The 16,748-nt window shown below is 39.3% G+C and overlaps 1 protein-coding gene across 1 annotated transcript in view; it reads right to left on the bottom strand.

The window, feature by feature from the left end:
• The window catches only part of CFAP95 (cilia and flagella associated protein 95), an 82,631-nt gene extending 68,954 nt beyond the window's left edge, over nt 1-13,677 (bottom strand). The window contains exon 1 of the mRNA XM_028117379.2: nt 13,508-13,677. Coding sequence (XP_027973180.2) covers nt 13,508-13,677 — 170 coding nt within the window. The remainder of the gene's footprint in view (nt 1-13,507) is intronic.
• Between the last annotated feature and the right edge of the window lie 3,071 nt (nt 13,678-16,748).

Below are 16,748 nucleotides of genomic sequence, written 5' to 3'. Positions count from 1 at the left end.
AATTCACTGAAAACAATGGAAAATGCTAGATAAAATACATTTTTAAATCTTAACACATTAGAAGTACTTAAGAGCTGAAAATCCAATGGGGGAACTTCCATGTCAATTTTTGGATGAAAGCCTGTAACCAAAGGGTTAAGTAGAATTTCAAAACACCCAGTCTGCTGATGCCTTCAAGGTGTTTGCCAACACTGCATAGGGACAATGATTTCAGGGCTAGAAGAACAAAAATCTAGCCCTAGAATCCACCTAGAGTGAGTTCTATAAGAAAGTCTTCTATATGTGATAGACATTGTGCTCACCAATATAATTTCTCCTTCTTTCCTGGGAATACAAGAGGTTAAAATTCCCAGCTCTCCTGCAGTTAGTGGGGCCATTTGACTAGTTCTGGATAACAAAATAAAAATGAGCAGAAATAATATGTGTCCTTTCTGTGACAGTGAAAGCTTTTGTCCAATTCTCAATTCTTTCTTCCCCTGCCAGAGCAGTCAATGACTTTCTAGAGGATAGAGCCTCAATCAGCCTGAATCCCAGAGTATCTAGGTGGAGGAGTGCCCCCCTCCACCAAAAATTTACAGATGACTTTGTGTGAGCAGGAAATAAACCTTTATGTGTTAAGACCCTGAGATTCGGGGGACTGTTATCACAGATTAAGTTTAGCCTATTCTAACACAGAAATCAGTACCAGAAGTGGGGTGGGTGCTACTGTAACAAAAATCTAAAGTATATGGCCAGGCAAAGACAATAGGAAGCTGATATCGCAGGCTTTCTATGAAAGGCAAAACATTTCATGACCACAGTAGGCAAAGAGTCAACTAATGTACCTAGTGAGACCGAGAAAGAGATTGAGAAAGTTCATGAGTTCCGTGTGTGAACTGCGATTGTTTTTTGCCAATGTATTTATAAAACAGAGAGAGGTAAATTCAGTAAATTGGCTGGTTTACAAGAAGGTAAAGAGAAATGAGAGTCCTGAAATTTGGGACGTGAAATGTTAGAAGATCCAGCAACTTTTAGATCTCAAAGAGTAAGAGAGAAAACTCAGATCTTTTTGAGACAAAGTTCTATCAAAGCTGAGCCTTGTAGCAAAGTTCATCCCATTGTTAGATGCTCCCAATGAATTAAGCTGCATCCAAGCAAACATCTGCCTAAGGAGATAGTCAAACAGAAATTCCCAGGGTTTCTGATTTCTGTAACTACAGCAGTCTCAAAGTGATATTCAAGGTATTTATTATAGGAGAAAAAGTAAAGAAATAAAGCAGAACTTTGTCTAGAAAGAATTAAGAGTGAGGTTATTACCAGTTGGAATTGACTGAATTCAAACAAATAAACTTATGAAGTTCCTAAAAACTGTTCTTCCAAATTAGCCAGGAGTCTGAATTTAAAATCCTTTAACTGTTCAATATTTAAAATATTCTTTGGGAGGCCCCTGGGTGGCTCAGTCAGTTAAGCATCTGACTCTTGGTTTGGTTCAGGTCATGATCTCATGGGTTTGTGGGACAGAGGCCCCCCCCCACCCCGCCGACCAACTTCGAGCTCCACATTCAGCAGGGAGCCTGCTTTAGATTCTCTTCTCTCCTTCTGCTCCTCCCTCTCCCCCAAGCGCGCGCACACTCTCTCTCTCTAAAATAAATAAACAAATCTTTTAAAAAAAAATTCTCTGGCCCCCAAACTTTTGGAACTAGGAAATGAACTGAGAAAGCCAAACAGTTCACAGGAGGGCATAGTCTACAACATCCATTGCAGACGTGGTCAAGAATAATAGAAAAGACCACACACAGGGCAGAGACAAGGACCACAGAGAACAATGGGAAAGGGAAGCTGCCCCCAGAAAGCAGAATGGGGGTCTAACAAAGAACATTCCTGGGGCGCCTGGGTGGCTCAGTTGGTTGGGCATCTGCCTTCGGCTCAGGTCATGATCCCAGGCTCCTGGGATCAAGGCCCATGTCCGGTTCCCTGCTCAGCGAGGAGTCTGCTGCTCCCCCTGCTTGTGCTCTCTCTCTCCCTCTCAAATAAATAACATCTTTAAAAAAAAAAAAAAAAAAAAAGAACATTCCTGACACCAGCTCCGGGATCTGTGTACTGGCCAGGACTTAAGAATGACTGTGGACAAGTGACAGGCCTGTCCCTTCCATCGTTATTTCTGAGCAAGGGCGCTTCCTACACTTATCTTGTCCCTGTCCCACCATTGTGCACTGGGAACAGAAATCTGTCCTTTTCCTTTACGGTTTTCTGAATCATTTAGAGCTACAGCTAGTCTACAGCTAGACTTAGTAGAGAGATAATGGCATGACATGGGGAGATCTTGAAATTTTGACCTGTGACTGGATAGAATTTGGGTTATTATCCTTGGATAAATAGGTGAACATAGTCCGCACATGGAGTGTGAAGCCAATATTTGGTGACCTGCCTAAATACAACTTAAAGGGCACATAGAACTTTTATACAAATTAAGAAAAAATATTTTAATGTGTTTGAAAGATATAAATGACATTTCAATAAAACTAAAAATTTATAACACATTTTTAAAGAGATCCTTCTTCAATCTGAACATATTTAAACACTTCAAAGATCAAAGATCAATACAAACTTAAATTGTTGAAGTTCTAAAAAATACCAATAAATTGAAATACCACTTATAGGAATCCATAAGATATAGCTAGGGCAGTACCCAGAAAAAAATTCTAAGCTTTAAGTACTTATACCAATAAAAATGAAGCAATGAAAATAAGTAAAATATCTAACTCAAAAACACAGAAAAAAGAACAAGCAAGCCAAAAGAATCCAGAATGATATAGCAATTCAAGATAAAGGAGTAGTTAAATGCAGAATTAAATAAGTTAGAAAACAGAATAAATGAATAAGTAAGCAAAATAGACACATCTAAAAAATCAAGAAAAAGGGCAGGAGATATAAACAGATTAGAGGGATATAATATCCACACTGTGGAATATTATTAGGCAATAAAAAGAAATGAAATATTGATAACTTGCTACAACATGGGTGAAACTTGAAAACATTATGCCAAGTAAAAGAAGCCAGTCACATAGGACCATATATTATTTTATTCCATTCATATGAAATGTCCAGAATAGGCAAATCTATAGAGACAGAAAGTAGGTTAATGGTTCCTAGGGCTTGAGGGTTTGGGGGATTCAGGACTAACAGCTAAAAGGAACAGGATTTCTTCTTATGTTAATTAAAATATTCTAAAATCAATTGTGTTGATAGATGTACAACTTTTTTTTTTTAAGATTTTATTTATTTATTTGAGAGAGAGAGAGAGAGAGAGAGCCAGAGACAGAGCACAAGCTGGGGAGAGAGGGAGAAGCAGGTTCCCTGCTGAGTAGGGAGCCTAACACAGGGCCTGATTCCAGGACCCTGGGATCATGACCTGAGCTGAAGACAGATGCTTAACCAACTGAGCCACACAGGTGCCCCATGACAGATGTACAACTTGGTCAATATACTGAAAGCCATTGAATTATACACCTTAAAAGGATGATAATGTATAGTATGTGAGTTGTATCTTAATAAGGTTGTTAAGAATAGGAATAACCATCAAAATAGAAGAAAAATTTTAAAAGCTGCAAAGACTACTTTCCATAACTCTATGCAAATATATTTGGAAAGCTAGATGGCACACATAACCTTCTATGAAAAGTAACTTACCAAAATTACCCTGGTAGAGACAGAAAGTCTAAATAGACAATTCCCAAAGAGGAAACAGAGAAAGGTGTCAAAGAAAAAAGAGAGTTACCCATCAAACAGTACCATGCCCAGATGATTTTATTATAGAAGGAAATTTCTTATTTGTACCTTAATGTCTAGCAGGATGTTTGACATGCCCTGATCTCCTCAGGTGTCAGAGGTAAAAGGCATTGATAGGGTCAATAAGACCTGTAGTGGATCACGTTACATTCACTCCGCTCATTTTGACATATGTGTAAAACAACCACAGGCAGATTTTCCAAATTATTTGTATTTGTTGTAAGATTATTTAACATATAGGGGAGCCTAAGTGGCTCAGTCAGTTAAGCGACAACTCTTGATTTTGGCTCATGATCTCAGGGTCGGGAGATCGAGCCTCACGTCAGGCTCTGTGCTCAGCGGGGAGTTAGCTTGAGATTTTCTCTCTCCCTCTCCCTCTGCCCCTCCCCCCACTCTCTCTCATATAAATATATCTTTAAAAAAAAGATCGTTTAACATACAAAATAACGTAACTAAAAAAAAAAAAAAATGCAATCTATCCAGACTAGATTTCTCTACTAAATCACACAATACATATACTTCTTTCAAAGTCTAGAAGGAAGGCCACAATATGTTAACCTGTAGGAAATTGCCTTCAGTGAAATTTTGGTTGCTTTGTTGACATGCACCCCTACAATGAGAGCAGGTGCCACTAAGCTCTGAAAGCTCAGGATTATTATGCAGTAATAAGTAGAGAAATCCTTTTCTGTGACAATCTATTAGGAGTGTTGCCATTCACACCCTTGCTATGAATGGCCATATGTAAATTAGCTAACCTGAGTGTGTTGGCCTTAGATATATCTTAGCTCTGTTGTCCCCACCCATCTGGCCATAGAGTTATGGATATGTAACTTAGGCATCATATATACAGATTATTGAATGCTATTAAGATGCTGTGACCCTCCCTAGAACTAGAAGTCACAAATCTTGTAACCATACACTTGACATCACTAGAGACTGGTAATTATGCAATCAAAAATGCCCACACCTATTACCAAACACTCCAATGGAAGGGGTAGTAATGCTTTCGGTTGACAATTAACTAATGTGCCATCTTTAGTTCTCCATGTGAACCCTAGGAGCTAGAACAGTCTCCTCTAGGGAACCTGTCCTGGTCCAGTAGGCCTAAGTGCTCCTCTTGGATGTTCCCAGAGCATCCTGCTTACCCTGATCCTAGTATGCACAGTGCATAGTATTTGCCTGGTCAGTCATCCCTACTCCTGTCTCACAGTAATCTTGACCTCACTGTCAAATCCCAGACTCAGCAGAGTGCCTGCAACATAGCAATGGTTTAATAATAAATACATTTTTTAAACAAATGCTATTCAAAAAAAGAGCTATTTAGAAATAAAAATATTTTTAAGTGATTTTTTTTTCAAAAGCTGATTTAATACTTCTGGCTCCTGCTTGAGCATCTCAGTATTTTCCCAAGTGTTTAAAAAATTCTGACAAGCCATTCATACATTTTAATTCCAAAATATTCTTTCTACCACTTTATTTTTATTTTTTTAAAGATTTTATTTATTCATTTGACAGAGATAGAGAGCGAGAGTACAAGCAGGGGGAGCAGCAGAGGGAGAGGGAGAAGCAGGCTCCTCGCTGAGCAGGGAGCCTGACAACATGGGGCTCCATCTCAGGACCCCGGAATCACGACCCAAGCCAAAGGCGACACCCAACCGACTGAGCCACCTAGGTGCCCCTTCTTCCTACCACTTTCTATGAAAGAAAGCTAAATTCTTTGCAATAAATAAATAATATTATGTTAACTCTTCCATTTGAACCTAGAACGATCTGATTGGGGATCTAACATCTTACCAAAGAAACATATATAAATCTCTGCCAATTAATGGTTAATGCATCAAAACTTAGTTAAGTTAAAATAAAGGAATAACACTGTGTGACTCCTAACAATTAAAATGTAATTGTATTTCAAAATGAAATAAGGGAAACCGTAGTAAAAGATTAGTGTCTAGCAAAAACAGTAATACAATATTCAAATCTACTCAGAACTTTTTCAAAGCATTGTAAAAATATATTTATCTAATGTCTACATAAGATTTCTGTTTTCTGTCCATTATACCTAAAATCAATTTTTTTTAAAAGTGCATTGTGTAGGTGCTGGTTGGGTGGGGTGGTGAAAGTTTAAAGTCAAAGTAAGAGCCAATGTAGGAAATCCCTAATATATAAATGTGTATATTCTAAACTTTTGCTATAAAATTGGGTGTTTGGAACATGGAATTCATTCTCTACTACAGTAGCTATCTATAGGATATAGCAGATGGTGAAGATATCTCTAGGATAGAAATGGGATATAGTAGATATCTATAGGATTTTGAGCTCAGCGCTCCTTTCTCCTGGGTATATCCACCTTATCCTATGGTTTTTGGAGAGCTGACATATTTCCACCTAACCCTGCCTTTTTTGGATGACCCCAAATAGATACTTGGCCTAAGAATGCACATCTAACCTGAAATTTTTGTATGCAGAACTGAAAATACCTTAAAACCAACCTTATTTTTTTTGTAGGATAAAAATATAGATAAAAATTCCAGAACTGCCTCAGCCGTGTTTTCTGTAGTTTTCAATGATAAGATGAAGCAAACACACAAAGAGGAAGAGAGAGGAGAAATTAGAGACCTGCTTGCATTTGCGTCTTTTATTCCAGTTGTTCCTAAGGTGGAGCTGCACTCTTGTCTTCCTTCTTATCTGGTAATCAACCATTCCACGAATATAATGAGCTGATTCATTCTCCTCTTGTTTCCTTAGGCTCAAGCCGAGTATCTGTCACTTGTAATCAAAAGAAGTCTGACCACCTCACCAGAAAAGAGTACCAATAGGTGGCTTTCCTGGCCAACTCAGAGTAGTTTAGTAATACTAGCTCTAGTGCTATTTAAAAACTTGAGCCCACGGCGCCTTGGTGGCTCAGTCGGTTAAGTGTTCGACTCTTGATCTTAGCTCAGGTCTCGATCTCAGGGTCGTGAATTCAAGCCCTGTGTTGACCTCCACGCTGGGTGTGGAGCTTACCTAAAAACAACAACAACAAAACCTTGAACCCTAAGCCTGGGCATCCCAGCATCCATAGATTGAACCTCACCTTATCAAAATGTCACTAGGCCCCACGTTCTTCTTACCTTCTCCCTCATGTCCCACACCCTTACCTATCCTGCGGAGTGGTCTTTGGTGGTCCCTATGGGTGGGAGATAGTCCCAAGAGTAAGTATAGGGTAGGCTCAGGCAGAGGCACTTGTATACAGCAATGGTCTTTCCTAATCCAAGTGCATGCACATGTGGAAATGCCTGTCCTGTAACATTCTACCTTACAAGGGTTCATCTTACAAGCAAAACTTGCAAGATGTTTTATTTGGGCCGCCAGTTAAGTTAAGCAAAACCTCACATAAAGGTCAAGGCACAAGAATTCTATAACCCCCAGTTTTCAGGAAGAGAATTTGATTGCAATTTCATAAAAGAGAATAGCATTGAAAGAAAAATTCAGTCAAGGCAAAGGGATGCAGTGTGCCCTGGATTTCATCTTAAAAATAGAAAATAAGGTGCTTCCCCCCAAAACTACTACATTCAAAGTCATTTGTGGGTATGTGCGTATGTTGAGGAATGAGAGTGTAGGACTAGATTAAAAATAACTGTGGCGTAGGATCTACCATTATAGAACAGAGACAAGAATGAAAGGGTGGTTAATCCGAATGAATGTGAATAACATCATCCTTTTCACTTAACATAAAACTAGCAATTAAAAAGATATTTTAAAAAGACTCATAATAAACCACGAAGAGTGACTCAGACTCTAAAAGAGATGAAGCACTGTGTCTACATTCTGATCATTTAGAGAATGTTTGCTCCAGGGGAAAAGCTGTAGCAAATGATATCAAATTTTTAAGGTAATTTTACTTTATTCCTATTATGAAGATAATACATGTTCATTATGGAAAATGTAGAAGTGGCAAAGAGGAAAAAAGAAAAAGACAAATAATCCACATTCTACCGACCATCTAGTAATAAGTATTTTGTGTTAGGCTGACTGTCCTTTCAATCTCTTTTCAATGCATATCAACATATACCTTTCACAAAGGAATTCATTACATCCTGGTTTTTGTTTTGTTTTTACCTATAGTGAGACTGTATTTTCAAATATTCACTTTTCTTTGCTGAACTCTGTAAAATAACCTTTGCTTTAATAAATCAGAGGCATCCACATTTGTCTTGGGAAGATTTAGGATTGTTTTGACAGGAATATGAAGAAAAATAAAGCATGGCTAATTAACTTCTGACTAACAAAACGGAATTTTTGAGTCCTAAGTGAGATATTTTTCTTGACAGTCATTGTGGAGAAATGAAAGGACAGAATTTCGTAAGCTGCTATTAACAAGACCCAGAAGCTCCCAAACACAGCTCAGATAGGGTGACCTTACAGTTTATCTTTCAAAGCAGATCACTAGAAAGTGAAAGAAAAGGCTTTGAGTAATTCTCAGGCCAATGGGAGTAAACTCTCCAGGGCAAACCCCCACATGCACACACCCTCTCCACAGGGTATTGGACAGAAGCTGTCAGCAAGCCGCTGCAGGGCTGCTGTGTTGAGGGATGAGGTGCCACTACCACCAGGGCTCCGGGGTGACAAGCCTACGTCAGGGGCGTGGGGAGGATAAGCATGACCTGGGGATCTGGGGTGACAGTAAGGGCCAAAATGGAACTAAGTCTGTAAGCAGAGACACCGGGGCCTCAACAAAGTGGATGGGTCACCAGTTCAGGGTGAAGGCCCAAAAGTTGGACAAAGGATGATGTGAGCAAGAACAAGGACCCACACATAATCTGGGGGCCTCACTCCCCACCGCCAAAATAACATACAACATCAGTCCCACACACACAGATGCCATTGGGGAAAGGAGAGTGTGGAGGATGAAGGACTCAGAAATAATGGGCACCATTTTGAGAGACTATTTTAAATGAAAACAAGCTGTTTAAACTTGAAGAGACAGATACCCTATAGTTGGCAAGTTTGAATTTTTTCCTACTAACAACTGAAAGCCATGAGGATCGATTTTAGAAAATAAATTTTATATATACATCTGAGTTGTGTGCAAATTTCTAATTCTGTGACCCACTCGATAGTGAATGTATTTGCATGTCATTGGTCTACTATTACATCATCTCAAATGGTCACATATTATAATTTAGAATTGTTTTTTTAAGCACGAGTCAAGAAATCAAAATATCTCTTTAAAGTATAAACTCATTTGTCCCTATATAAACTCAAAATCTTCTTAGTATCTGTCAGTCCCTGATAAGTTATGCACTGCAAGTAGGAAGAGCACAAGTTTAGCTCCCAATTTTAAATTCTTCACCATTCAAATCAGAAGAAGAGCACATTATACTCTAAGTTCACTTATACAGAGGTGAGCAAACAGGCTTCAGTGTCGTCCTGTTATATAAGGATCAGGCTATGAGAAATCGATTCTCGTTTTATTATGAATTTATGCTGTCCTATAGACTTTTACCTCTGGGGCTTTCTAAAGTATAAAATAGAGGGTCCCAACCCAGTGCCTTTTGGGTTTCTGTGTGTGTTCATTCTATCTGCTCATTTGTTCATTTCTTTGATGAATGTTAATTGAGCACCCACTGTGTTCTTACCTTTGCCCTGGGGCTTGCTCTTTTCACTTCTCATTATTGACCAAAAAAGCCTCTTTAAAGGCTCTTCTCTCTTCTCTCCGAAGTCTATGCTGTGTGCATGGAAACCACATAAGCAAATGTATTTAAAATGTACATAAAAGAGGAGTTAATAAGCATTTGGTTGAGGACCTGAGCTGTTAAAGGTAGGAGGATGGAGGCTTGGTGGAAGGGGAAGCATTTACGGATTTCAAAACAGAGGCAGGCTGCACCATGTGGTTACTAAAGGCTTTCGGATTTGCCTTTTCATCCCATTTTGTGAGTGTGTACTGCAGATGTGAGGAGAAGGATGCTGGCTAGAGAAGGGCTGGGTCACCCTGCCGTGGCCCCGAATCATGTGAAGGACTCCAAATACTGCCAGGTTAGTCCCTGAGAAAGTTGCTGAATAAATACAGGAAGAATGATACAGCAAATTAGAAAATGCATCTCTATTTTCTTTGCAAGTACACTAATGGTAACTTGTGGCCTTGAAAGCGGGTTCTCCTCTGTGCAGTACCTTAAATAGACATGAACTCCCTGTTCAGACAGCACAATAGAGTGTAAGTCTGAAGAGCATCACAGAAAGCTCTTTCTTTCCCCAACCCAAATGATTTTTCTGTAGAAATCTGTAAAACTATGAACTTCCCTACCCCACAATTAACACTGCATTTTATTTTTCTTCCTTTTTTTCCCTTTCTCTTTCTGTTTTCTTCTTACTATAGGGAGGTGGGGGGGGGGGGGGAAGAAGGTAAGAGTAAAATGCCCAGGCTCTTTAATTAGGGCTTAGACAGGGGAGAAAAGTAATTGAAATATACATAAAATTAACCTGATCTCTTAAAACTCCAGGTGTCACCATGGAGACCAGAGCATGAACTGTCTCCATGGAGACTCGAATGAATTTTTGGGCTTTAAATTATCATCACTTATTACCTGATGTCGATTTGGGCAATGAAGAGATGAGTTAAAATACACATATAAAAATATAAGAAGTAGCCTCACATCAGAGCATTTATTAAGGGCAAATCTAGTTGTTCTGGTTCTTAGAATTCCATTATTCCAATGAATGGGAAGATACCCCAAGAGAAAATGTCCCCCAACTCAGAATTTCTCATGGAATCATCTAATGATACAACTCCACAAATGCTACAGGAATGAATAGAGAAAAATAATTTCTAGAAAAGGCCTCTCTCATTCAGAAGCGTCAGTGTGATGCGGGTGAAATGGCCCTGTCGATCATTCCAGCTATAAGGAAGAGACAGTGCCTAGGCAGTGTCTTATTCCAGTAATGCACCAGAGATACTTTTAACAACCATTCTGTGCATATCACTTTATCAGGTCTATTATATACAAATGTTTTTAATATGTGAAGTGAAGTCAGACAGACTTGTATTACATGCAACATAAAGAGAAATACAGAAATCATGGAAATGTTTAAACTGTATAAGCAGAGGTAAATAAGAATCTTTCCCAGCTACAGATTCTAATTTGCAAACCTAGAGGTACAGTCATTTAACTGATCAAATACTCAGTTGAGAGGCCACTTGAATGCTGTATCATAGATAGTAAGTATTCATCAATTAAATAAAAATCACTCATAAAAGATTAAAATTTAATAAGAGTTTCAATATATAATAAGTCAATAGAAAACAAACAATTATGACCAGAATGTATAAAAACAAAATAGTTGATCAGATTATTCATTTGGAAGTTTATATAATTTGAACTTTATATAGTTGGGTTTTTTTTTAAGACAGATTTTGGTGACTGCTTAGACATGGAAGGGAAGCAAGGATGACAACAGCACAGCCAGCTCAAAGAAATCAAGTATTTCTCACATTTTATGATAAGTTCTCATTATTTAGGTTGTTATATTCTATAAAGTTGTCACAAATAATTAGCAAATACCGAACCACTGCTCCTAGGGGAAATAAAGGAGTATGTTCCTATGAGCCTCTGCTCACATTTTCATCAACCAATCAATCTATAACCTGGTTTTATGTATGTTTCTGTTTAAATATACGTTATTTGATATCTTCTGCTGATTCATTCACACTGAACTCACAGCACTGTAACTCGTGACTGAATGAAGGCTGTGCGACATATATTTTCTCCACAAGGCACATCACAGCCTTCTTGCACATAACACCAGATAGCATTCCAGCAGTATGGTGGCTATATCAACAATGAAATCAACAACAAAAAGCACAAAGATGCTAAATAGATCACGAAAAAAAATACTGTTTACAGTATGAGAGCTGAAACAAGAAGGCAGAGTGTCACTTTGATCTAAAAACAGGAGAGTGACTAAAAAATTTTGCCTCTCTGCACATGCCATAAATGACCATAAAACTGCCTTGAGTATTGATTTGAGGTTATAAATACATTTTAGCAAGTAGGCAAATTTACAAATACAGAATCTGCAAATAATGAGGATCAACTGTACTTGCGGACTACAGAGAACTATTTTTATTTCCCTACAAGGTTGCTTCTTACTATTCCATTGTACTTGCCTGTGAGTGCAGTGTTCTCTTTTGTGTATCTATGGAGCTCCTATTCTTCCTTCTAAACCCTGCTCAGGAAACTACACACACACAAACCTCTTCCTGTTACCTTTACCTCTTATACTCATCACTATTTTGCACAAATCAGATTATACTGAATTTAATGGTATTCTCCTTTACAGGTGTATGAAATTCCTTGAGGTCCATGACCATGTCCTAATACACGTATATAACCTTTACTGTGCTTACTATGTGCCAGGCTACATGTTAAAGTGTGCTTCACAAACAATACTATCGTCCCCAATTTACAGTTGTAGAAACAGAGGCCTAGAGCATTCATGTGACTTGCCATATCACATGCTGCAGAGTTGATATTCAAACCTAGAGTCCAAGTGTGTAATCATTATCCTAAAAAATTAGTATTAGCTACCATATGTTTCTGACTGCTTACTACATACAGGCATGGTGTTAAATGCTTTAGACACATTAACTCACTGAATCCACTTTATCTGTCTCTGTGTCTCCAACACATAGCAAAGTGCATGACACATGAATGCTTGTTGAATTTCCTCCTGTCCCCAAACGTTCTTTCTAAAACTAACAGCATAAGAACTCTGCACATTCTCAGCAGTGACCAGAATGACTTTCCGTGTTAGACCACATTTCTCCCCCACCAAATTCCTCATCTCCTTTTCATGTATGTTCTTCTGTGGTTTTGCTATTTTTGTCTACGATGTCCACAAGTCATGGTAAGGCAGAAACACTGTCCACTTGAAAAAGTTCTTTGTCTTTAACACTAATTTCTAATAGTGATTTATATTATGACCTACATCTTTATAGAGTAACAAAACCATGGAAGAGCTAAGTGTTTTGCTTGAGGTCTATGAGGTAACCCTTATATGAGGCTAAAAGAGGATTTTCTGCATAGAGCTTTGGATTCCAAATCTATCTAGCCTCTCACACTCAGTTCAAAATAGGCAGAGTCAGTTTTAGGGATGAGAAGTAAAAGTAGGGGGAGTGGGCTTGTAGGAAAGTGGGTAGACTGTAGAAAGTTTGCAAGGCAGAAACTGCAGGGTTCACATACATTACATGAATAAATGGGATCAAGGAGGGCTTAGACAAATTAACTCATCTCCCTCCTGCTGTCCCCTAATGCACCCTTCCTTTCATGAGTGAGGAATGTTATCTCAGAAATGTGATTTCTAGGCCTCTGCAAACACCCTCTCCTCCACCGTCAGTGAGGGTGATCTATGACCTCTGGTGGACAGGCACCTGCAGGGCAGGACTCAGTGGCAGGGCAGGGCTCTTGGAGGCTTTCCTATCTCTTCCTGCTGCCCCAACTCTCACTCCCACCCTCTTTACCTCTCCTTTGAAGATCTTTCTTCCCTTTCTTTTTTCTCCCTTGTCTCCTCTCCCAGTCCCTCTCACTTGTCTCATCTTTTTCTTTCTCACCTCTTCCTTTTCCCTTTCTCTGCCCTTCCCTTCCTCTTTTTTCTTTCTCTTCGCTGTTTATTCCATCCTCTCCACCCTTGCCCTCTCTCTATTACTGTCTCTCCTCCCCCATCCCTTTCCCCAGCAGCCGGGAACTGCAGCGAGCTCGCTCACCAAGAATACACCAACACGGGTTTCGAGTACTTCTTGTGATGGGAGCGGAGGGTGAGGGAGCCCTTGCGCTGCAGCAAGTCCGTGGGTCCGAGCTCAAACCAGTATTGCTTACTGCTGCACCAGTAGTCCTGGCAGGAGCTGCCAGAACTCTCCATTGAGGCGGGCCACATTCAGAACTCGGAGGATTTCTTTCTGCACCTATTCTGCTCCCCACGCCAACATCGACCAGGATTCGGCGTCTCTGATCTCCTGAGCAACCTGGGGCGGGGTCAATGGAGAGGGCGGGGCCAGTGGAGGGGCGGAGCCCTCAAACCTAATAACTCTTGCTTTCCAAGCACAGTAGTTACTGATTGAAAGAAACTACATTTCCCAGAATGCAACGAGGGGAGCGACCTGCTTACGGAGAGGTTGAGAGGGACGTCCTAGGCCTCCTGGGATCTGTAGTTTCACCCTACCACCAGCCTAATCCTGAGAGTGGCCGGCGGAGTTAAGGCGGACTGGAGGGTCAGGTAAGGGCTAAGGAGACATGCGCCCAGAGTAGCTCTGCTCTGGCTGTCCTTGCAGAAGTTCTTTTTACCATCCATCGTCTGTTGCCACCACACCTTCTACTTACAAGCATGTAAGTTTAACCAAAAGGGAGCAAGAGAACACCCCTCAAGCCCTAAAATATGTCATTAATGTAGATTTTCTGAGAAGGAAGAGCAGAATCATTCAGCAAATCAGCTAAAAAGTCTGGGGATGAAAAAGCCCTGACTGATTCCGGTTTCAGCTACTTTCTCAACCTTTGTGAGCACGAGTTTCTTCCTCTGAAAAAACAAAGTAGGGGATGGGACTGAGGAAGGGGCAGGGTGAACACAAGAATCTGAGGTCCCTTCAGGCTGAAACGCTGAAAGACCCAACCTCTAGCTACAGCGTAGGGCTCCAGGGCATTCAGCTCCCTGAGACCTGGCAGTTCTCATTTTCACACTTGATATTTTATGACAACACAAATTCATCACATTATTGTGTTGTTTAATATGTGACAAGGAGATTTCAAAAAGATTACCTATGGCATTGCTTTCAAGAAATGATTGGATAGCTGTTTTGTAGGAGGAAGGTACTTATTTCATCTTTGGCTTTCCAAGAGAGGAATATTTAAGGCATCAGAATTCTCCTCCCTAACTGAGTTGAGCACCATAAAGGCATTAGTGGACTTCATCATGGCCATCCCTCTGGCCTGGCATGATGCTTAGTACATGGCATCATTTCAGAGTATGAGTGAACAAATGAATGAATATTACATTTGAGTACTTTAGATTTACCTGGGCTTCCATATATTCCAGAGGTGTCCTACTTTATGAAGACCACATGTACACAAAAATTCAAACTTAAAAACACAAATTAAGAGATATTTCACATTACAAATGGATTCTATAGTTTGCGAAAGATTTATTACAGCACTCCTGTAAATAATGAAGTGCTCTTCCAGATCAGTTTTCACAAATTTGATTACACACAACTACTGAGTGCTTCTCTGTGGCCTGTGGTACCCAGTGTGGGTGCCTGTGGTATGCTAAGGCCCCTATTTTACTGACAGCCACAGTTAAGCCATGTTATTTAAAACCAATTAAATAGTCCACTGTCACCAGCGAAGTGCTAGTAGAGTACTGAGCCTATTTTAGCCCTTTTCTTCTTGAAGAAATGAAAAAGAAAAACAGAAATTTACTTTAAAAGGCTAAATAAGACCCATGTTAAGGTCAATTCTGCCCAATCAAAGCAAAACATACTGCTGTTACTCCAAAAATATTACCATTATTACTATCATCTGTTTTTTAAAATTTTATTTTACTTATGCTTAAAGTGTATTTACTTTGCTTATGCTTAAAGTGATGGCAACGTAATATATTTGTGACCAAGATGTCAGATTTCTGCAGCCAGTTTGACTCAAGAGACAGAGGCTGCCCAGAGCCAAGCCCTTTCTGAGGTACACGGACAGGTACTACAGAGATTTAAAAGCATTTCAGCACACCAAGTAGCAATAAGTTAAGAAAACAAAACAATTGTAGCTTATAATTTTAGAGTTCCTTAAATCAAGTTGACAACCTAGTTTGGTCTAATGAATATGCTTTTTTTGTTATACTCTTTCCCCTTTATACCAACTTTACCAGCTTTATTGTCTTCTGTGTCTACTAAACACTTCAACATCCTTGTTTTGGGATATATAAGATAGACTCTCAGATTCTTTCCGTTCTCTTTGTATACACCAGTACATTCTGTGGAATTTTTGCTTTGCTGATTCCTTATCGATGAAATAGGAAGAGAACAGAAGGGTTTTGTGAGAATTATGTAAGATAATATATTGAAAGCAGGTGGAACAGTGCCTAATGGATGCTTGGCCCTCAATTAAATTTCAGCTACTCCTGCTCTTGTTACATCCTAACTCTGTCCTTATCACTTGGGAAAAGTACCCTAAAATGTGCTTGTTTGTGTGGAGTTTCCTAAGTATACTTTCTGTTTTTCAAGCTTTGTCTGTTTACAAGGGTTTTTTAAATGAATATCTTTTTATTATATTTTAATATGAAATTTAACAGTCTGAATCAGAAAAATGTTGGCAAGATATTTGGATATGTTACCAATGATAATGATGGTTTTGTATTCATATGGAATCTTTTCTCTTCAAGACCATTAATAAGCTTTATGCTTTTTAAATGTGAAATCACTGATCCTCAACACACTTGAGTTATTCCTGTTTTCCTCAAACTTCATCAAACCAATGAAGTGTAGGGATTAAAGCAATGCCTTCTACTTAGATTAATATCTTTTCACCATAATATCCTTGGGGCAAGAAAATTATAGTTCAGGTGGCTGAAACAGGACTTTTCTGTAGGAAAGTGCAGGCAGACTAACTCAGGAAGTGGGAATCCCCATCATTAGCCTACTCTAATATATTTATCAGTTTTATCAGATTATTTAATAAGTTGCCAAGAAGACCTGACCAGAACAGCAAACCTAAAACAGATGTAAACCAGCCAGATGTAAATGGTCACAGGGGCAAACCTCTTCAGCATCTCCTTCCTCTTCCTGTCTTAACAATCATCTGCTCGATTCCAGGAAAGCACCTGCCCAGAAGCTTCCAAAGTCACTATCAGCATGTTCTCCCCTGGCATTAAACTTTCTTCTACCAAATGTCATACAATTATGCTGAGAAAACAAAAATCTAAGTCCGTAAGAAAATTAACTTGTACCATCTCCATGTTGAATC

This window comes from Eumetopias jubatus, unplaced genomic scaffold, assembly GCF_037043125.1.
Source record: "Eumetopias jubatus isolate StellerSeaLion01/CBP00866 unplaced genomic scaffold, mEumJub1_p1.0 scaffold_15, whole genome shotgun sequence".
Classification (NCBI taxonomy): Eukaryota; Metazoa; Chordata; class Mammalia; order Carnivora; family Otariidae; genus Eumetopias; species Eumetopias jubatus.
Note: the sequence above shows the minus strand (reverse complement) of the source record. Positions and strands in the feature narration are given on the sequence as shown.